A 26,645-nucleotide genomic window follows, 5' to 3' on the forward strand; every position below is an offset into this window, starting at 1 on the left:
AAGAGTGGCTGGGTGCCCTGGATGGACCCAAGTCACCCAGCCCAGAAAAGACACATCCTTGTCCTCAAAGAGCTAGCAGATGTGACCACTGAGTCACTGTTCGCCAAGGCAGATCACGGAGAGGGAACAGGAGAAGGAAAATGCTAGTTGTCCCAAGTTTTGAGAAAAAGAACAGACCAGAGCCTACAAACCAGAAGAGTGAGCTTGACTTCAATTCCCGAGAAAACCCTAGAAATTATCATTACAGAGCTACTTGGCAAACATTTATTTAGAAAGGGAAGTGGGGATTACAAAGGGCCAGCAGGGTTTTGGATTAATGTCGGATTAACCTCATTTTCCTTTTTGACAGGATTTCTGAATGAGGGAAAGAATGGATATAGAGTTTATTCAAATTTTAGCAAAGCTTTTGATAAAATTTCTCTTACCAGTTTTGTGGAAAAGCTATGCATTAGAAAATAACACAATTAAACGGATTCAGAAAAGGCTGGCCTCACTAAGGGGTTGCCAATGATTCTGTGTCAGCATGGCAAGAGGAGCCCAGGGGAACCCCAGAAGGATCTTTCCTTGGCCCTGAGCTATCTGACTTTCTTATCAATGTTGTAGATAAATGACTAAGTGGCAGGCTCATCCAGTCTGCAAATGACACCCAGTTTGGAAGAAGTTGACACGCTAGATGTCAGGCAGGAATCAAAAGGATTTCAACAGGTTGGAGCACTGGGCTCAATCTAATAAGATTCACAGAAACAAATGGGAAGCCCGCACGTGGGCACAAAAATTCAGCTTCATGAGCACAAGATGGGGAGGCATAGAAAAGCAGCAGCTGGTCTCAAAAAGATCTGGACCACTAGTTCTAGAGGAGTCAGTAGTGTGCTGTGGAAGCAAAAAGCCAGGATAATCTGGGCTGCCTTAAAAGGGGCACAGTTTTCAGGAACAGGGAGGAGGTATTTCCACCTTAAGCTGACCTCATAAAACATCATCTGCATTACTGTTTCCAGTCAGTGGGCAACCAGGATGGTGTAAGGCCCTGAATCCATGTCAAGTACACTGAGGACATCATAGGGACATCCCCCAGTCAGTGTTAACTGAGATTCCACAGGGAAGCTTCAAAGAGAAGGAACCAGGCATGTTTCACCTGCAGAAGAGAAGATTCAGATCTCCAAGTACATGGAAGTCTGTCACGTGAAGGCAGGATGACCTTTGTTCTATCTGGCTTCAGAAGGCACAACCAGGAGCAATGAGTTGGTGTTTTGAAGAAGCAAATTTGGGATTGAGGTTGGAAAAATTTCCTAACACTGACAGCTCTTGGAAAGCAGAATGGACTCCTGGAGAGGTGGAGGCTTCCCCCCTGCTCGGGGCTGTATTACCACCTCTTTGGCATGTCACTGGGGAGATTCCTGTCATAGACAAGTTGAACTATATGGTTAATGAGGCCCCTTCCTAATCTCAAATTCCATGACTTCTACAGGATTTCCTGCAGAAAAAGCAATCCTGCCTTGCTGTTAAATATGGCTCTCCTCAAACTATCATGCATTTACTACTCTGCTCCTAGGGCTCCCTTATGTAGACTGTAACGACCTCTGTTGTTTTTTTTTACTCCTAGCCCAGGGCTTTGCCCATCACAGGAGTTAATAAATGCTTGTTGCACTGGACTGGATCCCCAGCCAAGGTGGTGGACTAGTCTGAGGAGTCTTATGTACACAAATGCATATGTCCTTTTGCCTTGGTTTTGTCAACTTCCAGTAATTACCAAGTCACTGTAACATAAAGAATAGTAGAAAGACTTGCATCTGAGCAGAGGCAGCTTTGCCACTTATCAGCTTTATGACCATGGATGAGGCCTCCGCTTCGTCATTCAACTCACTTAGGAGCTGTGCTAGAGAAAAAAAGGTCAAAAATGAAACAGTCCTTGACCTCCCAGAACTTACTCTCAAAGATGAGGATAATGTTTCTACTAACTACATCACAGGGCTCCTGTGAGAATCAAATCAAAACGTATGTGAAGCTCCCTCCCTCTTTTTAAACTGTAGAGTGTTTTGAACATGTAAATCATTACCTTTCCTAGACTTTGGGCTCCTCTGAAACAATTTCTGCCTGCCACCTTTGGGAAGAATTTGGTAAATTCTCCAATGACAAAATCCTAAATTGAAAACTGGGCTAGGGACTTGGACATAGAAGAGTTTGCCTTCTGAAGATACCTTATTGGAGCCTGGATCTTGGAAAGCACCAAGCTCAGGTTTTCCCAAACACCAGTCCAAGGCAATTTTTTTTTCTTAACCATCTATAAAACTTACCACTTAGTGGATAAAAAAAAGAAAGGACCACTTCCTACCTGACACCCCTCTCAACCTAGGCTCCACCCAGGGGAGACCAAAGAGCTGTCCAAGGTAGACAATGTAGCTATTTAAAGGTCCTATCTAATCTGGGTAGCCAACATAGTTGCCCCTCCACCTCCCTTCTCGGCAGGGAAGAAAGTCTTAAGGGGGAGATGGGACTCCCAGACCTTCAGCAAGCCTGCACTTATCTAACTTCCAGTCCCTTCCAGAAAATTCCCACTCTGCCTTTTGACCACACCTCCCATCCCAACTACTGATTGGGGCAGCTTGGGCTCTCTAACAGTCCCAGATGAGGTTGATGAAGCTTGACTATCCATAGTTAGTCTTAACTAGGCTTCCCTAGACAAGCCTGCAGAAGGACCGTTAACTGGGAGGAGGGGCAGCCTCTTAACAATGAGAACCGTCCAAGAGTGGAATTGTTTTCCTTAGCAGGTAGTGAGGCCCCCATCACTAGAGACCTCCCTACGAAGGCCAGATGTCCACTTGTCAAACAGGATTTGGGGGCGGAAGGAGATTCTTGTCCATTCAGGTACAAGCGGGGCTGGACGATCTCTTGAGGTCTGATCTTCCCAGAGCACTCTGTCTCTGCCTTTTCTTGGCCCGTGTTAAGATTGCCCACAGACTGGGCACCCTATGACACTGTCTGCCTGTCCCATCGTCCTTGGTCTCTCCAGGGCTCTGCACGTAAGTAGGCACTAAATAAACATTGGCTGCATTGAAAGGGATTCGCTGTGTCGGTCGCCCGCGTTCTCTGGGCCTCAGTTTGCCCGTCACTAAAATGGGGCGCGAGGATTTGGACGAGATCCCTTCTAAAGGGCCCTGGCGGTTGGGGTGGGCGACGAAACCCCTGCCCTGCCCCGGTACCGGCCCTGACCGCGGCCTTGGCCTGGGCCGCGGAAGGCGCGTACAGCACCCCCCCCCCCCCCCCCCCCCCCCCGAGCTCCCGCGGGCTCCGGACCCCGGACCTCCCCGTCCTGCCCTCCCGCTCCGGCCGCACCTTGACGCGCTGCGCCTCGTTGATGCACTGCTGATAGCTGCCGATGTAGAAGGCGTTCTTCACGTCGAACAGCTCGTCCACCTCCCCGGGGCCGCCGGGGGCCGGGCCAGTACCGGGAGCCGGAGGGGCCATCTTGTTACCGACACGTCGACGGATATGAGGAAGAAGTGACGCAAGTCGGCAACCGCGCGGCCCTCTGGGAATCGTAGTTCTTACCTTGAACAGAACTGTAAGGGAGGGGCTAGGGGGAGGAAAGAGGGAGGCGTGTCCAGGAGGTGACGTAGGGTCACTGCGGAAGTGTGGCAAGACCGGTACTCGAGGAGCTTCTCGAGTGGCGCTTTAGCTCTCATCAGGAGCCGGAGGCGGCTGTGAAGGAGGAGGAGGAGGAAGAAGAAGAAGAGGAGGAGGAGGCGGCGGCTGGAGGAGCCGAGCAGGAGGAGCCATGGCCGGGTTCGAGGAGCTGGGGCTGTCGTCGTGGCTTGTTGCGCAGTGTAAACAGCTGGGCCTGAAGCATCCCACGCCAGTGCAGCAGAATTGCGTCCCCGCCATTCTGGAGGGTGAGCGGCCTCGTCCCCCCCACCTTGGTGATAGCTGAGAAGGCCTGAGTTCAGATGTCGCCTCCACACGCCGCTCTGAGTGAATATGTCTGAGGAAGTCGCTTTACTAGTCCCTGCCTCAGTTTCTTCATCTGTAAAATGTCGATAATAACAGCACTTGCTCCCTGGGTTTGTTGGAAGATGAGATTTTTTTATGTGTGTGTGTGTGTGTAAATGTTTTATATGTATATATGCACATATATGTGTATATATATATATATATATATATCTGGTGCTTTGCAAACCTTAAAGGGCGATAGAATTGCTACTTCTTACCACCCCTCTCTCCTTCCTCCGCCATTCATTCTTTCATCACCTCTCCTGCCTTCCTTTCATTCCCCGATTTCTTCAACCTTTAGCACCCCCTATCCCCCACATGGCATCCACCCTGCTCTCTATAACAATATCTAATGTTTGTATCACCTTTCTCCAGGTGATCTCATTTAAGCCCTCATTTCTTCAGCCCATCCCCTCAGTTCTCTTCCTCATTCTCCGATGTCCCCTTTGTCCCCCAAAGTCCTTGCCCTTCATCCTTCTAGGTACACTGTGGATTATCCCTCGTGCCTGGTCCTCTCCCTCCTTGTGCCCAGCTAGGAAGGGTCTCTTTCTTACCTCTTCATTCCCTCCCCATCTTCCCTCATGGACTTTAAATTTCTCCAGGCTCCTTCTATTCGAGGCAGCATCTGGTCCAGCAAAAAGAGTCCTGGATTGAGAATCAGGAGGCCCACCTGGATTCTGCCCTGTTGGATGTTTATTTGTGCTGTGGACTTACTGGGGTGCCCTGGAAAAGTTATTTCCCTTCTGGAAGGTGGGGCAAATAATACTTACACTACCTCACAAGGACGAAATTGGAAAATGTAAAATCACTTGGTAAAGTACACTATGAGCAAAAGGTTGTGATTGTTGTTGTTGTCGTCTTAGGTCGAGACTGCATGGGATGTGCAAAGACTGGCAGTGGCAAGACTGCTGCCTTTGTTCTGCCAATTCTGCAGAAGTTGTCTGAAGACCCCTATGGCATTTTCTGTCTTGTGCTAACGCCCACCAGGTATGGCCGTGTTCACCTTTCCAGTGAGGTAACATTTACGGTAAATTGAAATCTGTTACTCTTTTCCCCTATGCACGATGGGGTAATAGTTTTGGAGAAATGAGATCCAGACTCAGATCTACCACTTTTTAGCATTCTGATGTCAGGCATTTCCTTCTCCAGCTCATTTTACAGAGGAGTAAACTGAAGCAAAAGGTTAAGTGACTTGCTCAGGGTCACACAATCAGTAACTGTCTGAGGCTGGATTTGAATTCAGATCCTCTAGACTTCCTGTCCAGTGCTCTGTCCATTGTACTCACTAGCTGCCCTACAATAGAGCTATACAATGCAGCAAACATTTGCACTGTTGTAGGACTGGAGGAGATGCAGTATTCGATCATCCCTGCTCTCATGCCTTCCCTCAGTTGATTGTTTCCAATTTTTCCGGTCTCTATCCTGTTTGTACATTGTTGTTAGCATGTTGCCTCCCCCATTAGACTGTGAGCTCCCTAAGGACAGGGACTGTTTTTTGTCTTTCTTTGTATGTCTTGTGCTTAGAACAGTCCCTGGCACAGAGTAAGCACTTACTAAATATTTATTGACTGATTGGATTTCATAGTCTAGCAGAGGGGAGAAGACGTGTACACAGATAACATAATGATTGAGCTGTATGAGTTCTGATGGGCTGTTAATAGTCAGATAGAATGGGTATCAGGAACAGCTTCCTGGAGGATGTAGCATTTGAATTGAGCTTTAAAGGATGGGTTAGAATTCAACAGACAAAGGGAGAACAGGCATTGCAGAAATAGGAAGCAGCTTGAGCAAAGACAGGAATATTTGAAACTGTGATATGTGTTTGGAGGGCAAAGAATTGTTAATTTTGACTCAAGCAGAGGCATCATTGAGGTCAGTAAGTTGAAATAGGACTGGAGAGTTAGGGTTGCAGGTGCCAGATTGAGGAAGGCGGCTCCTTCACCTGCTCTTTGCTTTACTCATACTGGCCTGTTGGCTGATTCTATACACACCTTTGTTGTTTTACACAAGTGGTTTTTCATTTCTGAAGCATACTCTTTCCTTCTCTCTCCTTCCTTCTCACAGAATCCCTAGATTCTCTCAAAACATAGCTCAGGCACCACCTCTGAAACAAGGCCTTTCCCTTCCCTCCATTATTAGAACTCTCCCTCTTGAAGGAACTTAGTGTTACATTATGTATTAATAAATATTTGTTAAATAAATGGGACGGCTAGGTGGTACAGTGGATAGAGTGCAAGGCCTGCAGTCAGACTTATTTTCCTGAGTTCAACTCCAGCCTCAGACCCTGCTAGCTGTGTGACCTTGGGCAAGTCACTTAATCCTATTTGCCTCAGATACCTCATTAAAATGGGCTGGAGAAGGAAATGCCAAACTACTCCAGTATCTTTGCTAAGAAAACCCCAAATGGGGTCAAAGAGAGTCAGACATGACTGAAAAACAACTAAACAATTATTAAATGCCTACTGTGTGCTAAGCACTGTTTCAGGGATAAAAAAAAAATACAGTGGTTAAAATAATCTACTTCCAAAAAGAGTAGGGGTGGGACGGCCAGGTGGCTCAGCGAGTAAGAGCACCAGCTCCAGTGTCGGGATGACCTGGGCATCAAATCCAGGCTTCAGTACTTAGCACCACACCCAGAAATAACTGACCATGTAACCTTGAGCAAGTTACTTAACCCTGATTGCTTTATTAAAAAAAAAAAAGAGCAGGGGAGATACAGAATATAAAGAAAATAGATACAAAGTTATTCTTTACAAAGCAGTTTGGCAGGAAGGGTAGTGCCAATTGTGGAGATCAGGAAAGACTTTGTGTAGAAGGTGGTACTTGAACTGTCTTGAGGGAAGAGAGGGCTCTGTGAAGTGGAGATGAAGGGGGATTGCCTTTCAGGCAGTTACTGCAAAGGAGATTGAGTTTCATGTGTGAGAACAGAGGGAAGAGTAGTGTGGTTGTACTGTAGAGTTTGGGAGAGGGAGTCCTGCCTAATGAGGCTGGAAAGATTGTTTGGGACCAGATTCTAAATAAAGAGTGGCTTTAAAAAAAAAAGAGAAGCACTTATTTTATTCTAAAAGCAATGGGAAGCTACTGTAGTTGATTGAGAGGGGAAGGGATGGAGTCATATCGGCACTTAATGAGAGCCACAGCCCCAATTAGAATGAGGAGAGGCCTGAGGCAGGGAGACCAGTTAGAAGGCCTGTGCAATAATCTAGGCATGAGGTGAGGAGGGCCTGAACTAAGGTGGTAACTGTGAGTAGAGAGAAAAGAAACATTGTGGAGGTAGAACAGCAAGGTTTGGCAACTGTTTAGATTTATGAGGTCAGGGGGAATGAGTAATCAGGAATAACACTGAGATTATGAACCCAGGAAACAGGAAGATTGATGATGCCTTTGACAGAAAGAGGGAAGCTTGAAGGTGGGGAGGGGATTTCTGGAGAGGAAATCGGAGTTCTGTTTTGGACATGTTGTGTTTGAGATGTCTCTAGGGGGTCCAGGCTGAAATAGGCAGTTGGTGATACAAAACTGAAGCATGGAGATGACAATTGAACCCATAGAAGTTGATAAAGCCTCCGAGAGAGAGAGGAAGGAAGAAAGAAGAAAGGAAGCAAACAAGTGTCTACAGTATGCTGGGCGTTGTGCTAAATGCTTTACAAATGTCTCCCTGTAGCAGCAAGCACCCCAGTGTCCCCAGGGTGGCTGCCAACACAGGTTCTTGGATCTGCTTTGATAAAGGAAAGCAACTCAAAATGGGTTAACAAGCTTACTTTAATCAGTCAAATATGTATCCTTTACCTAGTTCAGGGGAAAAAGGTCAGCACCCCGAACTTCAGAATATACAGACAGAATTATCAAGACAGAGAAACAGATCAAGTAGACTGTCCAAACTGTCCAACCATCACATCCATACCAAATCAACATCTGGGTTTTTCAAAGCCAAGGGGGGGCTCTCAACAACGGTTTCCCAGAATCCAGATCAAATCACAGAATACTTCTCAAAGTGAGCCCCAAAACAAAGCTACACATCAGAGCTTATATAGCCTTCTCCTGGCTCAGAGAATGTAACAACCTTATTGACTCATTGGCCAATCAAGAAGTATCTACTGAAAAACAAGCCTCCCACCCCAGGCTCCAGGTGCACTTTAGCCTAGGGGCAGGGAAGATCTTTACATTTACATTCCCATTACACTCCCTGGGAGGTAGGTGCTATTATCTCCATTTTACAGTTGAGAAAACTGAAGCAAGCAGAGGTTAAATAACTTGTCCAGGGATACACTGCTATTACACATATGAGGCTGATTTGGACTTACTCCTGCTCATTCCAGGCCCAGCATCACCTAACTACTGAGAGTAGAGAATGGGCCTAAGCCAGATTCAAATCCCACCTCTCATGTTCATTACATTCATGACCTTGGGCAAGTCACTTAACCTCTGTGGGTCTCAGTTTCCTCATCTGTAAATTGAGGGTGTTGGACCGGATAACTTCTGAGATCCCTTTCAGCTTTCAATCTATTTTCCTATGACAGAATCTTAGGGAACCCCTACGGTTAGGGGGGTGTGATACAGATGAGGAGCCCTGTAAAGAGACAGAGCAGTGATTAGCAGGTTTAAGGAAAACCAGGAGAGAATATCTGGGAGAAGAGGAAGGTCATGTTAGATGTAGCAGATAATTTGAGAAGAATGAGGACTGTAAACAGATCATCAGATCTGGCAATTAAGAGACCCTGTTGGTGATTTTGGAGAGCAGTTTCATTTGTGTAATGATATGTAATGTACATTTACTTGTGCATCGATATCAGTCTGTCAGTAGATAAGCATTCAGTGAGCTCTTTATGTTCTAAACATTCCCTGCCCTTAGGGAGCTTACAGTCTATGAGAATGAGGAATGGGGAAACCGTATGAATATCAATCAATAGATACAAAATAAAAACAAGGTTCAATTTTTTTGGCTGTTGTTGGAGGAGGAGAGGCATGACCAGCTGCTGGGATCAAGAAAGGCCTTGTGTGGACTGTGGCCCTTGAGCTAAGTTTGAAGGAAATTTGAAGTGAGAAAAGCATGCATTCCACACATGGGAGACTATCTGGAAAAGAGTTTTATATTCGAGGAATGGTGGGAAGGCTAATTTGGAGAAACTGCAGAGTATCTGAAGAGGAATGATCTGCCTTCAGACTGGAAAGGTAGTTGAAGGCCAGGGTATGAAGGGCATCATTGCTAAGACGGAGGAGTTTGTTTTGAGCCAGAGGTCCTAAGAAGCCATTGGGATTATAAATCATGAGGTTCATGAGAATCCTGAGGACAACCTGGTCAGATTTGTGCATTAGGAAGAGATGTTATTCAGGGCAGAATCTGGAAGCTGACAGGAAGAGGGGAGGGGAGCCCGAGCTGGGGCATTGGCTTGGGAAACATTGTGGGGTCAGTTGGACAGGCTTGGCTCTTGATTCAGTATGGACTAAATGGATCATGAGGAGTTAAGGATAACTCAGAGATTGCAAACCTGGTCGCCTGGAAGGACGGTGGCGCTCTTCAGAGAAATAGGAAAGTTCAGAAGGAGAAAAGACTCTGTTGTGGACATGTCAAGTTTGGGGCGCTTTTCAAAACATCCCATAGGCAATCAACAAGCATTTACTAAACACTCGTTATGCACCAGCCACGGTATTAAGTACTGGAGATACAAAGTGAAAAAGCAAAAATGCTCCCTGTCCATAAGGAATGTGTTTACTCTGTTTGGTAGCTTACTTTCTGATGGGGGAAGGTAGTGTTGGAATTGAATCCCAGGCAGAGAAGTTTGAATTTTAATGGGCAATAGGAAGCCACTGAATGGATATTTGTGAGCAGAGCAGGGACATAATCAGATTTATGGATAAGAAATATAGGGTGTCCCAAAAGTCTTAGTGAGGCGTTAGTAGTTTACAGCCACACTAAGACTTTTGGGACACCCTGCATATAAAGTGGCCTAAGGGAGATAGATGAGAGCACTAAGTGGAGGCAGCAGGATCCAAAGAGGCTTTTGTAGTCTAGATCTGTGGTAATGAGGACCTCCTCTGAGGGACACGGTGAGAATGACAGAGAGGACAGCTATGAATGGTGGAATCCATAGGGACTTGGTAACTGCTTAGATATAAGAGGTAAGGGAGAGACTTAAAATATGGGGGACTAGATGCTCTCCCGTGGCAGCACCACACGTATAACAAGGTCAGAAGAAGCAGCAGGTATCACAGACTCGTGGAGTTGGCAGAGCCCTCAGACGGCCTCTAGTCCAGCCCATGCCTCAACGGGAATCCACACTGCAGCATCTGAAAAATTGTTATCAGATCTCCATTTGAAGCCTTCTGGTGAGGGGGAACCATTCAGGCAGCCCATTCCACATAGGGACAGCTTAGCTTGCTAGCAACATTTTCCTTACATTCAGTCTAAACTCTCTCTTTGCAGTTTCCGCCTATCGTACCTCAGAGTAACAAGAGTAAGTCCCGTTCTTCTACTTCAGTCAGTAAGCATTTGTTAGGGCGTACTACGTGCCAGGCACTGTGCTAAGCACAGACAATACAAAGAAAGGCAAAAGACACACATGACAACCCTTCAGATAAACATTGATCTTGTCTTCATCTTCCCTTCTCCATCGCACCTCCCTTACCTGGTCCTTGTGTGGCCTAGTGTCCAGTATGCTCACTGCCTTGATTACCCTATTTCGAATGTGCTCTGGTTTGTCAATGGCCTTAATGTGGTGACCAAAACAGGGCACAGTATTTTAGATGTGGTCGTAGCCAGGTTGCTACAAGAAGACTGTCCCCTTCCTCATTCTGGATACCGTTCCTCTTTACGCAGCCGAAGGTAGCATTGACTTTTTTCACTGTCGTGTCACATTGTTGAATTATATTGAGCTTACAGAACACTAAAACCTCTAGATCTTTTACATGAAAAATGTCGGCTAGCCACATCTCCCCATCTTGTACAGCTGAATTTTTGAACCCAAATGTAGGCCTTGACAATTATCTCTAATATATTTTATTTTACTAGATTCCGTTTAATGTTCTAGCCTGTTAAGACTTGTTCATTCATCAAACACATAATACTTGCTATATGCAAGGCACTGTATTACATGTTTGAGATACGGAGATGAAAAATATCCCAGTTCCTGCCCTCTGGTAACTTCATTCTATAGGAATAGGAGGTGGTGGTAGTATTAATGGAGAGAAAGAGATGGATGAAAAGCTATCATAGAGAATTCAAAGGGTTTGCTGTTGGATCTAGGGTATGTGGGGAATAGGGAAGAGTCACTAGGTCTCAGGCTTGGGTGACTGGACGGATAGTGGGGTCACCAGAAATAGGAAAGTTGGGCGTAGGACTGGTTTTGGCGAGGCACGGGACCAAAATGGAGAGGTGATTTCCATTTTGTACCCCTTGAACTTGAGATAATAGGCAGGACCATCCAATTAGAGCTATGCAACAGATAGATGAAGTACTGTGCTATTCAGGGGAGAGCTTAGGGCCGGACATAAAGACTTGGGAGCCATCTACATGGAGCTGAGGATAAGTTAACCTGTGGAATGTCAGAGATCAGCAGAAAGAGAAAGAGAAGACAGGAATAGAGACTTAGCTGGCAGGAGGAGGGTGAGTAATGAAGGATCTTAGAGATGGCACTAAGAGAGCCACCAGACAGCAGTGTCATGAATCCCAAGAGAAGGGTGTCCAGAAGGAGGAGAGGGTCAGCAGTGTCCAAAGCTACAGAAAGATCAAGGATGATGAGGGCTGAGAAAAGATCATAGGACGTTTCTGTAAGGGGAAAGGGGGCAGCTGGAGTCAGGAAGGCCTGCGTTCAAATGTGGTCTCTGACATTTCTTAGCTGTGTAACCCTGGGCAAGTCACTTAGCCCTGTTTTAGTTTTCTCAACTGTAAAATGAGCTGGAGAAGGCAATGGCAAACCACTCCGCTATCTTTGCCAAGAAAACCCCAAATGGGGTCACGAAGAGTTGAACCCAGGTGAAAAACAACTGAGCAACAAAAGCAAACTAGGGGAAAGATCGTGCTTGCCTTAGGTCATGTTGAGCTGGAAGTGGATGGTGGGACATCCAGGCGGAGGCGCAGGTCTGGCATTTAAACCACAAGGACTAATGAGATTACCAAAGGAGGGAGTTGAGAAGAGAAGAGGCCCAAGGACTGATCCCTGGGGAAACTCATGTTTAGGAGTCAGGAAGAAGACCAGGAGGGAGAGGAAACATGTATCTGTGAAACCAACAAAATAAAGAGTGTCCAGCAGAAGGGGGAGGCTAATAGTGTTAAGGGCTGCAAATAAGACCTGTCAATGAGGACTGAAAACAGGACCCTATGTTTGGTGATGAGGAACTCACTGGGAATTTTTGAGAAAGCCTTTTCAGGAGAGTGTTAATGGAAAGGACCAAGGACCTTGACAACCAGGGGGTGAAGAAAGAGGGTCATGAAAAAGTGGAGCCCTTGGGTATAGACAACCTTATCTAAAAGTCAGGACACAAAGGGGATTGTGGAGGTTTAAAAGTGTTATTAGGCAGATGAAAAGGAGCCCCAGGAAAGGGAATATTAACTTCCTCATTTACAAAATGGAAATAATGACAATTTACATTACCTTACCTGAAAGGGTTCTTTTGAGATCAAAAGAAATAATATACATGAAAAGGCTTTGCAGTCCTGAGGTATTATATAAATGTAAGCTCTCACTATTATTTTTTTTCTTAAATTTGATTTTATTTTCAGCTTCCTCTCATCTACCTTCCTTATGTTGAGAATGGAAGAAAAACAAAACTCATTATAAACATAAATAATCAAGCAAAACAAATTCCCTCATTGGCCATGTCTAAAAACCTCTGCTTCAGTCTGTACTCCAGTCCGTCAGCTCCCTGCCTGGAAGTGGGCAGCATGTTTTGTTACCACCCCTCTGGAACAGCAGCTGTTTGTCATTGTAGGTTTGTCCTTATGATATTGGTATTATACAGTCATCCCTTGACATTCTCTGGGCTTAAGAGCCCAAGGCCCCCTCAAAAGTGAAAAATTCTGAATAACTCTAAAATAACCCCAAACCTTTATTTTCAATAATTCTGATCATATCTAACACAGAAAAGTGAAACAACACGCTGCACCCATAAGAAAATTGTGGATAGAGATTTGTATCTTGCACACTATGAAGAGTCTTTGCAGCCACTGGTATTGGTGCTTCATGTATTTCCTTCTCCATCAAAAAGCAAGGACAAGTGTGGGAGAAAGTCATATGACTTGAGCCTGGATGGTAGAGAGACAAAGAGGAGGCATTCCCAAAGAGTGCATTGATTATAGTTCTTTTAGCACACTAAAACTTAACAAAATTTAACTGTTTATGATAAATTTATGTATGCATACTTATGGTGGAAAATGATAAAATAGATGGATAATATTAATAAATGGATTAATGACAATTTATGCATTTATGATTTAATTAAATTTTTAAAAGTTTTTACATGCACATATCATCTGTGATTTTCCACAGTATGCTACAAATATCCAAAAATTCCCACTTCATTATTGAGGGTGGAAATGTCCAAAGATGATGGGTTCTCCTGGCTCTGCTCAATTTAATAGCTTTTTGGGCATAGTTGCTTTCCAGAATGGCTGGACCAATTCATAATTCCACCAACAGTTCATTAATATATCTGTTTTCCCATAGCCCCTTGGATATAAAGTAGTACTTCAGATTTGTTTTAATTTGAATTTCCCTATCAGTGATTTAGAGCATTTTTTTTATATGGCCTTATTGAGAGTTTGGATTTCTTCCTCTGAAAACCTATTCATATCCTTTGACCATTTATAAGTTGGGGAATGACTTTTACTGTCATAAATGAGATCTTTATCAGAGAAATTTGCTGCAAATATTTTTTTCCCCAATTTCCTTCTTGTTTTAGTTGCAATTGTTTTTGTTTGTTTAAAAACTTTTAAATTTTGGGAGCAGCTAGGTGGGACAGTGAACAGAGCACCAGCCCTGGAGTCAGGAGGACCTGAGTTCAAATGTGGCCTCAGACATTTAACACTTTTACTAGTTATGTGACCTTGGACAAGTCACTTAACCCCAATTGCCTTGTCTTCTCCCCTCCAAAAAAAAAAAAAAAGAAAAACTTTGAAATTTTGTATTATCAAATTGTTCATTTTATCTATGTCCCACTCCTCTCTCTTTTTTGGTCATGAACTCTTCCCCTATCCATAGAACTGACAGGTAATTTCTTCCATGCCACTCTGATTTGTTTGCAATATTGACCTTCATGTCTAAAGCACATAGCTGCTGTTTTTCTTCTTTGGTCCCCTGGTCTTACTGCTTAGAGCTGAGCTGGGCCATAGAAATCTAGCATAGTATAAAGGTTCCAACTGGGACGCTGGAGCTAGTTAGTAGGGAGTTTGTCTACTTATCTCTGAAAAGTTTCCAAGCCTCTGACTGAGTCATGGCTGCCTCTCCCCAAAGGCTTGGCACTTCATTATTTGAGCAGAAGTTCTCATAGTCTGTCTAGTCCAGACTGTGCCTGAACAATATCCCTGACATGTAGGTGGTCAGCTTTTGTAGAAACCCACATCTTCCTGAGGCTGTGCCCTGCGCTTCTGAATAATTCTCAGAGGAAATTTTCCCTTCTCTTGGGCCCAAATCTGCCTTTGAAGTACCTGTTCCTCGCTCCTGGTTTTTGTCCCTATCAAACTGAACAAGGCTGAGGGTCTTGTATATGGCAGCCTTTTGATTACTTGAAGTCTATGATCTTTGTATCCTCCTAAGTCTCTTTTCTAGAATAAATATCCCCAGTTCCTTAGCCAGTGTGGCATAGTCTAGCATGGGGTCCTTATCTTCTTCAGATGCAAGGATATACTTTAGCTTGTTCCTATCCTTCCTAAAACATTGTCCACAGCTGGGTCACACAGATGGGGCCTGACCAGGGGTATCCACTACTTCTAGCAGTACCTCCCAGCATCCCCTGATACTAGGCAGCCTGAGTCGGCATTAGCTTTTTTTCATTATTGTGTGCATTTTTTATATAAATGTGGTCTACTGCTATTGCTGACTTATACTGAGCTTGATGTCCACTAACACCTCCAGGTCTTTTTCACCATGTGTTGTGGTCTAGTCATGCTTCCCCTGTTCTGTACAGGCCTAGTTGCTTTTTTTAACCCAGACTTTACTTTGACATACCTGTTAAGTTTCATCTTTGCAGCTCTGGCTCATCTTTGCAACCTGATAGAATATGAAGTGTTTCCTCTGGGATTCTGAAGGTGACATAGGGCCAGGAAAAAATGAAAATATGGATTCACTGAGATAATGAAAATTTAGGTTGTCAATCCAAAGACAGAGAAGACTCTGCCTTAAAAAGAAAAAATGTGGCAAGTACTATGTGTTAGTGATAATTAGTAATCATGGTATTAGAAAAATAAAATAAGAAAGTTCTTTGCCCTTAGGATGACTAACCATAAAAGCATATGTGTGTATGTATGTATACACATATAAATGCCTACATATATATGTAAATATACACACACATGCACACACATTATATAATATATATTCAAGAGTGGAACCCTTAAAGAACTTGATGAAATCAATAGGAATAATAGAGATTTGGGGGTGTTCTGCATCATAATACTAATTTTAGGTATACCTTCAAAGTAAGTTTCTCCTGTAGAATAACAGAGAGATCCAGTTTTGCCACTAATCACTTAGATATTCTCGACCAAATCTCTGCTCCTCCTCCTTATCAGTTTCTGCCTTTAGAATGAGGGGTTTGGAGTAGGTAATCTTTAAGGTTCCTTGCAGCTTTGAGATGTTTTGGTTCTACTCTCCATGCAGAGCCAGGCTTACACCACATCTTGTACTCTGCAGTCTTTAAGCAACATTATGCCGTGCACCAAGGATCCGGGATTGGCTGTCTTCTACTTAACATGTTCTTGGTTACTAAGGTATGGATAGCATCCTTCTCAGATCTGAGGAGAATGTAGGGCTGGACTTGAAGGGAGCCCTGACATGATGGAGGGTGGCTTCACACAGAGCTTGACAGGCTAGACTATTGGGCTGAAATTAAATCAGATGAAATTTGATACATTAAAAAATCAACCTCAAATACAAAATGGGGAATAGCAGTTCATCTGAGAAAGAACTGGGGTCTGAGTGGACCATAAACTGACCATGGAAGATGTGTCTTAGGGAGGATGTTAATAAGCTGAGGCATCTGTATTGGGTGACACAGGAGTGTCTTGGAGAAGAGTCTCTAGTTCAGGCTGTGTTCAGATTGACTGAAGAAGCTGAGAATGTTTAGCATGGACAAGAGAAGACATGCTAATTGACCAGAAGTAGTTGGCTGTCCCCTGAACCAAGGACTTAGACTTACTTTTTTTGGCTCTGTAGGGTTAATGGAATGTAAGATCTTCCCCATCCATTAATAGGCCTATGTGACCACATGTGTTACCTTTTTTCTTTGAAACAGGGGCTTTGTTCCCAGGTCTAAAGGTACACAGATGTTTCAATCACAGATCTCTTGATGCTTTAAGCTCCAGCCCAGTTCATAGGTGTGACACATCCTGAATCACAGGAGCTCATATTCAGGGAGACTTATATTGCCTTGGGGAGGGAGATTGCTTAGGGGGAGGCTTTCTTATGGGGAGGCTTGCTTGCAGGAAGGCTTTCATAGCTTTTGGCACTGGGCCAATCAGGCACTGACGTGGGTTGTGATGCCTTCTGGTTGAAAATTATATATACTGGGAAGTTGGTATTTTACTTTGGGACTCACTCATGGGAAGAATGTTTCTTTGTGATTTAGCCAGACAAGACTGGGTGGCCGTTGTTAAAGAGCTCCTGGCTTTGTGAACCCAGATGTTGGTGCTCCCTGGTCTGGTGATTATGTATCTATTACTTTGTTTGGACAGTTGGAGCCCTGTCTATTGGATTCTTTCTTGGATACTCACTTCTTTCTACTTACCTGTGTGTATTGTTTAATTAAAGTAAGATTGTTTATCCCTTTGAAAGCTGTCTTTCCTTTAGAAAAGCAGGTCAAAGAACCTTCTGTGTGCTGGTGTTATTGGTGTTCAAGCTGCACAGCAGCTGCAAGTATCATTAATGCTGTGGGCTCCTGAGAGCACAGCTGAGAGCACTGGTGGACTCTTCAAGCAAATGTTGGCTGATCATTTGTGGAGCAGGGTGTCGAGAAGATTCCTGTTTGAGTAGGGCTTGGAGATGCCCTCAGAGCGTCCTCCCATCACTATGACTCTGTGTTATTTCGGATAGTCTTGGGCATGTAATAGACTTCAGGAAAATATGTGTGGGCTTGATACCCAATAAACATGAGAGGCTGTGCTTGATACACTGGATTTGGAATTAGCAAGATCGAGGTTCAGCCTTTTGCCTTCCTTGGCACTAGTTCTGTGATCATGATGAGCAAGTCATTTAATTCTCTTTTCAGTCAGTCAATCACTAAACATTTGAGTGTCTGCCTACTACGTGCCAGCCATTGTACTAAGTGCTAGGGATACAAATATGAAAAAGTAGCAGTCTTTGCCCTCAGTTTTCTCATTTGCAAAGTGGAAATAAGAATGTCTGTAGTACCTGCCTCAGAGTATTTTCAAGATTTAATGAGGTGATAGTTATAGTTTCCAAAGCACTATTTAGGTGTAACCATCGTGGTGGGGTTTTGTCTTGCAGGGAACTGGCCTATCAAATTGCTGAGCAGTTCCGTGTCCTTGGGAAGCCATTGGGTCTGAAGGACTGTATCATCGTTGGGGGAATGGGTATGTGAGCCCTGGGCCCATCTATTCCCTGAGTAACTCTCAGTTGTGATGAAAGAGAGTGCTGCCTTGGGGAAGGGTCTCTATGGGGCCCGATAGTTATTTTCCTGTTTTCCCTTCCTTCTTCGGATGCCTACAGACATGGTGGCCCAGGCTTTGGAACTGTCCCGTAAGCCCCATGTGGTCATTGCGACACCAGGCCGCCTAGCCGATCACCTCCGAAGCTCCAGCACCTTCAACATCAAGAAGATCCGGTTTTTGGTGAGCCTAGACCTCTCTCTCTAAACCTTCCCCATTCTTCTTAGTCTGGGGTCTCTGAGGATCTCCAGTCATGAGATAGGGGCTTCCCATCAGGCCTTTTTAAAGCTGTCATCATTACCTCCAGGATGGGGAACTCCACCTCAATGCACATTCCATTTAGCAGATGCTGGTTATGTGCTTGTTCTGTGCAGGCCCCTGTCCTGTCAGCCTTTCTGCTGTGCCTCTCTGGCAGGCCCTCCCTCCTCCTCCCAGACTCAGGAACTGGCTTAGCTGGCCTGCCTCCAAGAGATTTGGGAGTCTAGGAATCCAGACTGCAAACCTGGCTCTTTTTATGTGCTGGGTTACTGGACCCTTCTGCCCCTGCACTCTGCTCTGTCAATGGAGCTCTAGGCTATTCCAAGGACAGCCCTGTGCAAACCTTAAGTCCTCGTGGAAGCTTGAGCTGCCATATAATGGTGACCTATCCCTTGCCAGGTGATGGATGAAGCTGACCGGCTGTTGGAACAGGGCTGCACCGACTTCACCCAGGACTTGGAAGTGATCTTTGATGCAGCACCAGCCCGGCGACAGACACTTCTCTTTAGTGCCACCCTCACTGAAACTTTAAAGGTTCTCCGGGGAATCGCTTCTAATAAGCCCTTCTTCTGGGAGGCCCAGTCTGAGTGAGTGACATACCTTGTAAAGAAATGAGAGGCCTGCTCCCTATCTCCTGGCCTGATCCTCCTTTCACTTGTTCTGAGGGGCCACCTACCAGATCTGGCCTAGTCTTGAGTACTCTCCCATATCCTTTCAGCCCCTGCCTGGAAAGACTAGGAGGGAGGGTGGTAGAATAGAAAGAATCCTAGACTGGGAGGCAGGACACTGGGTTCTGGGCCGCAGCCCTGTTGTGTCTCACAGCCTTGCTGCTAATGTGATAGCAATTCGGGCAGGAAAGGGTGTCCACACCTAGGTCAGGAGAATCTGGGCGAATGAGGGAGCCTGTGTCCCTTGGGGCCCTCATCCTGGCTACTCTGGGTGCTGTAGCCTCTTTTCCCAGTGCCCTCGTTCTGCCCCATCACCAGCAGAGCTGGAGGGAGCCAGGCCCCCAAGTGTCAGCCTTCCCCTTCACCACCCTTAGGGTCCGTACTGTGGAGCAGCTGGACCAGCGCTACTTGCTGGTGCCTGAGAAAGTAAAGGATGCCTACCTTGTCCACCTGATCCAGACCTTCCATGATGAGCATGAAGACTGGTCCATCATCATCTTCACCAACACATGCAAGTAAGTTGGGGATGTCATATAGGCCACACCTGACCTCTCCATGGCTTTGTTTGCAGCCTCCCTGATAAAGGGTTACTCTACACTTTCTGTGATGGAAAACTGGCATGGAAGGCACAGAGGTGGGGCTTGAATCCAGCCCCCCTGACTTTGGCTCTTCCCCTTCTTAGTGTACCATCTCTCTTAAATGTTTACCCTGTCACTGAGACCCCAGGGTGCCCTCAGAAGATTGTTTGGTTTTTTTTGAAGGACCTGCCAGGTATTGAATATGATGCTGAGGAAATTCAACTTCCCTTCTGTCTCACTCCATTCCATGATGAAACAGGCAAGTTGTTGGTGCTGCTGGACTCAGGTTTTTTTCTGACCCATGGTGCCTTAGGAGGCTGTCCTTCCCGTCAGGGCTCATGTTCCTGGGCCAGAAAGATCTCTCCCCAAACCCAGCCCTGTTTCCTCCTTTTCAAACTGCACTCTTGAGTGGGGGGTGGAAGCAGGTTCAGGAATGGGGAGTGTGGTTCCATAAGGCATCCATTTCTCCCCAACAGAAAGCTCGTTTTGCTGCTTTGGCCAAATTCAAGTCTAGTGTCTACCGGATCTTGATTGCAACAGATGTGGCATCTCGGTAGGAGGGAAAAGACCCCAGGCTGACTCTGCCTAGGGTCCCAGCCTCCCCTTCTTGGCCTCTTCCCAACGCACAGAAACCCGTGGCCACCAGGGAGGGCTTGGTTGGGAGACCTAATCTAGGAGTGGTAGGAAGGTTTAGAAAGAGCTCCAGGTGGGACTTTGATTTCTAGTATTGACCTAGCCACTAACTCCTGTGACCTTGACCAAGTGAGCCCCTTTCTGGGCCTCAATTTATTCATCCATCAGATGGGAATAATAATCCCTTCCCTACAGAGCTGTTGAGTTATTGGGGCTTTCATCCATTATCAAATGAGTTGTTAGATAGAAAGGTGCTTTGAAAAGGGAGTAAAGTGTTAGAAAAGAAGCTATTATTTTAGAAAAGAGGTATTTATTCTGGTGATAACAAGGTACTCGCCATGCTGTGGCCTTCCCTGTTCTCATTTCCTAGAGGCTTGGATATTCCCACAGTGCAGGTTGTCATTAACCATAATACACCAGGCCTCCCTAAGATCTACATCCACCGAGTAGGGCGGACTGCCCGGGCAGGTGAGCAAAGCAGGTCCCAAGGATGGAAACACCAGGGTGGGGTGCATGGGGCTGGATCTCTTGAACTCAGCAGCGCCATGGGCCAGGCTTCTATCTGCTCTACAGAATGGCCTTGGACCATGGTGAGCAGTGGTCCCCAACAAACCTTGAACCTTGGGAGCCCTGCAGGTGCCAGAAAGGGAGGGAAGGGACGGCTCGGTGATGCAGTGAATAGAGCACTGGCCCTGGAGGCAGGAGGACCTGAGTTCAAACTAGGTCTCAGACACTTAACTCAAAAACTAGCAGTGTGACCTTGGGCATGTCACTTAACCCCAATTGCCCTCCAAAAAGCAAAAAAAAAATTTTTTTTTTAAAAGCTCTTTGGTGGGGCAGTGAATAAGAGCACCAGCCCCAGAGTCGAGAGACCTGGGATCGGTTCCAGGATCGGTTCCGGCCTCAGATACTTAACACCCACACAAAATAACTGGCCATGTAACCTTGAGCAAGTTACATTGCTCAATTTTTTTTTCAATTGCTCAATTGCCCCAATTGCTTTAAAAAAAAAAAAGGGAAAAGCCCCTTGGGTTCCTGGGCTGGGAAAGGCAGGGAGCAGAGGTGCCTGCCTGTCCCCATTTGATGACTTCTCTTGGCCTCCTCTCAGGGCGTCAAGGCATTGCCATCACGCTTGTGACTCAGTATGACATTCACCTGCTACATGCCATTGAGGAAGAGATCAGTGAGTAAATGCCTGTATCTGCTTGAATCTGACTCCCCTGGAGGGGCCTCTGCGGGCTCCAGCTTCCCTCCTCTCCTGGTGCCCTGGACCTCCAGGGAAGAGCCATGGCTTGTCGGGTGAGTGCTCTCACTGCCCCTGACCTTTCTTTGCTCTGGCCCCTACAGAGAAAAAGTTGGATGACTTCAATGTGGAGGAGGCCAAGGTCCTCAAAATCCTCACCCAGGTCAACGTGGTTCGAAGAGAATGTGAGATTGTGAGTGCCCGGCAGGCAGGTGGGCTGGGAGGGAGTCTGCTTAAGCCCTGCTCCGAGCAGGAAGCCCTTGGGGAGCTGCCTCTGACGCGGGGGGCTGTGGCCTGGTGGTGAGCTCACCTGGGCTTGGCTGCTGGGTTGGCCCCTTACCAGCTGGTGAGCCTGGGCCATCCCATGCTGTCTCCATTTCTTCATTTATAAAATGAGGTTAGATGGACTCTAGATGTTTTCTGGTCTCTTCCAGCCCCGGCTTTTGGTGCTTCTGGTACTTTTGATTGTCTCACTCTACTCCAATGAAGACTCCCAGGTGTCTCCTTGGCCCCTCTCCCTGCCTTTCTAATGTTTCCTTCAACTCTTTACTCCCTAGAAACTGGAGGCCACGGATTTTGATGAGAAGAAAGAGATCAATAAGAGGAAGCAGCTGATCCTAGAAGGGAAGGTAGGTGCTCCCAGGCCTGGGGCTGGGTGGGGGCAGGATTGAGCATCGTCCGCCAGCGGGGGCCTAGACAGGCTGGCATATGACCTGGCTCTGCAGGACCCAGACCTGGAGGCCAAGAGGAAGGCAGAGCTGGCCAAGATCCGGCAGAAGAATAAGCAGTTCAAGGAGCGTGTGATGCAGACTCTGCAGAAGCGGGCAGCCTTGAAACTGAAGAGGAAACGGGGAAAGCAGAAGCAGAAGAAGCAGCAGAGGCAGCAGCAGTAGCCGTCACTAACAGCCAAGGGGAAGAAATGAGGGCTGAGTCTCAGACCCTGCCCCTGCCCCAAGCAGACATCTGGGGCCAAGACCCCTGCCCCCACCCTTTGCACAATGTTGGGATGGGGCCAGAGCCAGATGGTACCTGGCTTCAGCCACAGATATCCCCTTTGACCAACTGACAATAAAAAGTATTGAGTTCTGCAGTTTATGAATTCTACACACACATATACATGCTCTTCCCTGCCCCCTTGGCACTGCTAGAAGGAAAACAGGGAGAACATCATACTAGGAGGCATGGATTCCAGTCTCTTGGATACAAGTCTCTTCTCTCTAAGTCTTAGTTTCCTCCTTTGGAAAATGAGTGAGCCTATGCCTGGGCTTATTACCCAGGGAGGCCAAAGACAGAAGCAAAAGTCTAGTGTATACCAAGACTGGAAACAGTGGGTACTGATTGCCAGGGGAATGGCTGGACAAACTGTTATTGTCATCATAGCTGTCATTTCTGTAGCACCTGCTATGTGCCAGGCCCTGTGCTAAGCACTTTATAGTTATCTCATTGGGTCCTCACAACAACCGTTTGAAGTAGGAGCTGTTGTGTCCCCATTTCAGGAAACAGGCAGCAGTGAAGTGACTTGCCCAGGGTCACACAACTAGTCTGTGTCCAAAGTCATATTTGAACTCTAGTCTTCATGACTCCAGGCACAGTGAACTACTGTACCCGCTAGCTCACTCTGTGGGTGGAATGGAATATTATTGGCAGAAATGGCAGGAACTGAGAAGCACGAGATGACTTATGCAAACAAATCAACAAAAGGAAAGTATGACAAGCAGCAGTGGCACAAATGAGGAAATCGTGACAGGAAGCAATGGTCCAAGTAATAAGAACCAATACTTGAGGCCAGAGATGAGGGAATGAAAGCTGCCCTCCTTGTCAGCAGCAGCTCTGGAGGGGCTGGCCCCAGTGGAAGGGTCTTCTTTAACTCTTGTTGCAGTTGAAAGGCCACTGAAGATACTGTGGTGTAAAAGCTAGTGAGGGGCTTAGACCAGAGAGGGGGTCCTTAGCCTTCGGTGGGTCATGCACCTCATTGGGCAGCAGACCTGCAGAACCCATGGTCCCCTTCTCTTAACAGTTTTAAATGCAGAAAAAAATTACAAAGAAAATTAATACTCTTGAAATAAAGATGTAATTTTTCCCATGTTCATGGACCTAAGGTTAAGAACCCTTGGACTAGATGGTTTGCAATGTGTTCATTCTTCCAGTCTCCCATCCTGGGCCTGTCCCTTTCAAACCCTGGGTCTCATCCTGATTTGGGGAGTGACATAGGTCACTGCCCAGGACAGTTGTGTGGTCCTACCAGGAGGGGCTGCAACTAGCCCCAGACCCCTTCTCTTCAAAGCAGGCCAAACAATTAACTTAAGGAATCTTCCAAAAAGATGTGGCCACTGGGTGAATAAATCCATGAATTAAGTAAGCAACAAGCACAAAGGCACAGTAAGTTTAGAAATTTAATTTCCCTGGACAGCCATTGCCCAGATACTAAAAAACCTACAAATCTGAAATCTCACAAATGAGCCCTTCCCCACAACTGGCCTCCCTGGCACCACCCCCGCCCCTGCCCCTTCCCCTTCCCCACATTCCAGAAGAGGAAGCCAGCTGCCCCTCCCAGCAGTAGTCCTGCCCAAGGCCCAATACTCAGAGCCCTCAATGGGGAGAGAAGCTGGATAGGGTCCTGCCCCTCATCGGGGACCTTTACTATCCTGCCTGGGGCATCCCCTTCATGCCAGCTTTAGGGGAAATGACCATTTCTAGAGCACTGAGGGCTGGAGGAAGATGTTGGGTGAACTAGGTTCCGGCCCTTCTTCCCTTCCTGGGAGGGGCCAAAGCTCTAAGGAATTCTCCAGTCCTACAGGAGCTGCCCCGGCCCCCCCCCCCCCACCGCCGGCATGCCGGGGCCGCCCCAGGCAGCACCCCCCATCCCAGCCCATCTGGACATGCCCCAGCCTGAGGGTCTGAGTCAGAGCTGAGCTTCCGGCCCGGGAAGTCTCTGGTCTCCCTAGCCCTGTGACTCAGATGCCTAAAGGCAGTCAAGCCTGGCGGGACTGGGGAGTTCCGAGTCCAGTCTCCCGCCATGAGCTGGAGGGGCTGAGGGAAGGATTGCTTTAAATATAAAACTACGAGGGGAAAAACTTTGCAAATGTCCCACCCCCCTACAAAAGCCATGCCCCATTACCCACCACAGACCCCCATCTTGGCCAGGTCTGGAGGCTTAGGAAAGCATCCAGGCTCTCCCACCCTTGGCCCAGCTGCCCCATCCCACAGCTGGTCACGGGGCACCATCGGCCAGCCGGGCCAGGCCCTGGCGCAGCTCGCTCAGCTCGCAGATCTTGACATCCAGGAGCTCAGTGGCCCTGAGCACCTCGGCCCGGGCGCGCTCCCGCTCTCCCCGGGCTTCCTCCAGGCTGCGCTGGGTGCCTTGGAGCTGCCGCTCCATCTCTGTGTACCGGCTCTCCAGCTCCTGGGGGAGTGGGGAGAGGGACATTGGGACCACTGCCTCCAGGAGGAATGAGGGGCTCCCCACCCCTCAACATGGAGTCCAGGGGAACCTGGGGCAAAGACTAGGACAGGAAGGGATATGGAGGCAGGGACAGCTGAAGTCACAGGGTGGGCACACATTCTGGCACATGGAGTCATCTTCACACCTACCTACATCTTTCCCACCTAGGAAAAGATCTTTCTGGGAGTCAAATCTGGGGTCAAGTCCTGGCTTCTGTCACAAACTCCCTCTGGGACCTTGAGCAGGTCCCCTCCCCTCAAAGTCTCTTTCCCAGCCACCACTCCCCTCACTCTAAAGGCCCCCTACCAGTGACCTGTGCTATTTCTGATTAATTTCTAATCACAGTGTGGTCCAGTGGAGATAGCACTGAAGACCTCAGTTCCAATCTAACCTCTGATGTTTACTACCTGTGTGACTTAGGACCAATCACTCTGGGCCTCAGTTTCCTCTCTACAATGGGAGCTTGGGAGAAGATGGCCTCGGAGCCCCTTCCAGCTCCAGATCTTTGACCCTGTCCTCCCCCCTCTCAGTTTTCCCATGTGTACAATGGGCAGATTGGACTAGATGACCTCTGGCATCTCTCCAGCTCTATCAGGGCTGCACATCTGTCAGTAACTAGTCCCACAGGAGGCAGGCATCATCAGGGAACTGTTGGCCTCTCAGGCCCAGCCCCCTGGCTCACCTGAAGTTTTTGGAGGGTCTCTTCCCTTTCCCTCTCATTTTCTGCTTCCCGATGGCTGCCCTTTTGGCTCTTCAACACCTGGATCTCCTAAGAGTGGGAGGGGTGGGGTTTGGGAGTCAGGGTTGAGGGTCAGGTGTCTGGTGCAAGGGTCAGAGGTCAGGGATGAAGAAGTCAGGGGATTAGAGAAGTAGGATGGATGCCAGGGGAAAACCCCCTGACCTGGGAGCTCTACCCAGGCTCACTGTGTGATCACAAGCAACTGGTTTCCCCTTTGGGTCTCAGGCTTCCCCTCTTTGAAATGGGAATAATACTAATAATATATAGGGCCTATCTCATCAGAGTGTTGTGAGGAAGGTGCTTTGTGGGGTCTAAATAAGACTCAACAGAAATGAAAGTGAAGATGGGGAAGGGGGAGGTCACAGTCCTGTCCCCACCACTCGACACCCACCCCCTTTTCCAGGCACACGCACCTCATCCTTTGTCTTAATCAGCATCTCCAACTCCTCCAGCCTCTGGCTCAGCCCATCCTTCCCACTCTCCCCAGGTGTCTCAGAGGGCCCCTGGGCTTCTAGCTCAGCCACCTGCAAGGCAGAGGGTGCTATGGTCCAGCCTACTCCCCTTCTGCCCCTTCCTCTCACTGTACCCCCCCCCCTACACATACATCTGCCCATTTTTGCTCTGTCTCAGATGAGGGCAGGGCTGTGGCCTGGGTTTCCCTGGCTTGTGGGGGCCCAGAGCAGGCAGCATTCACAGTTCTTACACCTGGCCCCCAGAGTACAGAGAGTGACCCCTGGGGTACCTTGCCAGCCCCTAGAGGGGAGGTGGCAGCAGGCCCCAAGACCCTGGACAGTGGGGCGGTCACAGGAACCAGAGAACTGCCGTAGGAGGAAGCACACATTCCTGGACATGGACCTCTTGGGGCAAAGGCCTCGACTCCTTGCCTTAGGTGCCTCTCTTGGGACTAGCCCCTGCTTGGGCCTCAGCCTCCCTCACCCGGAGCCGAAGCCGATCTGTCTCCTCCTGATAAGCCTCCAGCTGCTCCTTCCACCTTTCCACGTTGGTGTTGGCCTCCCTCAGGGCGGCCACCAGCTTGTTGTTATTGTCCTGAAGGGTGAAGAACTCTGCTTCCCACTGCACCTCGCCCACGGAGCTGGGGAGACACAGGGAGCAGTGGGGAGCAGGCCAGGGGAGGTCCAAGGGAGGGGACATGTGAGTGTGTATGTGAGCTGTGTGCAGCATGTGTGTGTGTGAGTGTGAGATGTCTAGGTGGGGGGGTTAAGTGTGCAGTGTGTGTGTGTGTGTGTGTGAGATGTCCATGTGGGGGGTAAGTGTGCAGTGTGT

The 26,645-nt window shown here is 47.4% G+C and overlaps 3 protein-coding genes across 11 annotated transcripts in view; 1 reads left to right on the forward strand and 2 right to left on the reverse strand.

The window, feature by feature from the left end:
* COPE (COPI coat complex subunit epsilon) overlaps positions 1-26,645 on the reverse strand; it is a 64,611-nt gene that overhangs the window by 21,952 nt on the left and 16,014 nt on the right. For 2 of the 4 annotated variants that reach the window (XM_069068643.1, XM_069068600.1), the window contains exon 1: positions 3,331-3,517. In XM_069068643.1, coding sequence (XP_068924744.1) covers positions 3,331-3,462 — 132 coding nt within the window. In that variant the 5' untranslated portion in view covers positions 3,463-3,517. Of the gene's footprint in view, positions 1-3,330; positions 3,518-26,645 lie in introns of those variants that run through there. The other 2 variants (XM_069068519.1, XM_069068436.1) reach the window with 2 other exon arrangements.
* DDX49 (DEAD-box helicase 49) lies at positions 3,583-22,270 on the forward strand. Of its 3 annotated transcripts, none has more exons than XM_069067995.1 (14): positions 3,583-3,887; positions 4,587-4,734; positions 4,848-4,971; positions 17,640-17,725; positions 17,862-17,983; positions 18,458-18,645; positions 19,101-19,241; positions 19,488-19,567; positions 19,785-19,857; positions 20,308-20,405; positions 21,046-21,120; positions 21,285-21,373; positions 21,738-21,809; positions 21,906-22,270. In XM_069067995.1, the coding sequence occupies exons 2-14, from the start codon at positions 4,674-4,676 to the stop codon at positions 22,071-22,073; spliced, it is 1,377 nt and encodes a 458-aa protein (XP_068924096.1). In that variant the 5' UTR covers positions 3,583-3,887; positions 4,587-4,673; the 3' UTR covers positions 22,074-22,270. The 3 variants fall into 3 exon arrangements, with proteins under 3 accessions (XP_068924096.1, XP_068924032.1, XP_068923964.1); XM_069067863.1 differs by lacking the exon at positions 3,583-3,887 and adding an exon at positions 4,011-4,055; XM_069067931.1 differs by lacking the exon at positions 4,587-4,734.
* The window catches only part of HOMER3 (homer scaffold protein 3), a 10,034-nt gene continuing 7,409 nt past the window's right edge, over positions 24,021-26,645 (reverse strand). For all 4 annotated transcript variants that reach the window (XM_069068352.1, XM_069068192.1, XM_069068114.1 and 1 more), the window contains 4 exons: positions 26,298-26,454; positions 25,775-25,885; positions 25,305-25,391; positions 24,021-24,583 (listed from right to left, as the gene is read on the reverse strand). In XM_069068352.1, the coding sequence (XP_068924453.1) occupies positions 24,392-24,583; positions 25,305-25,391; positions 25,775-25,885; positions 26,298-26,454 (547 nt within the window). In that variant the 3' untranslated portion in view covers positions 24,021-24,391. The remainder of the gene's footprint in view (positions 24,584-25,304; positions 25,392-25,774; positions 25,886-26,297; positions 26,455-26,645) is intronic.

This window comes from Petaurus breviceps, unplaced genomic scaffold (assembly GCF_028583685.1).
Source record: "Petaurus breviceps papuanus isolate PSGF00001 unplaced genomic scaffold, PetGlider_PUasm1.0 108, whole genome shotgun sequence".
NCBI lineage: Eukaryota > Metazoa > Chordata > Mammalia > Diprotodontia > Petauridae > Petaurus > Petaurus breviceps.

What these genes read in the sequence shown, in the direction of transcription:
- DDX49 (XM_069067863.1), top strand. Translation starts at nt 4,026, where the DNA reads ATGTCGATAATAACAGCACTTGCTCCCTGG. An exon ending in AGTTATTTCCCTTCTGGAAG is followed by an intron (nt 4,735 to 4,847) that starts GTGGGGCAAATA and finishes TTGTCGTCTTAG; the next exon opens with GTCGAGACTGCATGGGATGT. An exon ending in AGCTGATCCTAGAAGGGAAG is followed by an intron (nt 21,810 to 21,905) that starts GTAGGTGCTCCC and finishes CTGGCTCTGCAG; the next exon opens with GACCCAGACCTGGAGGCCAA.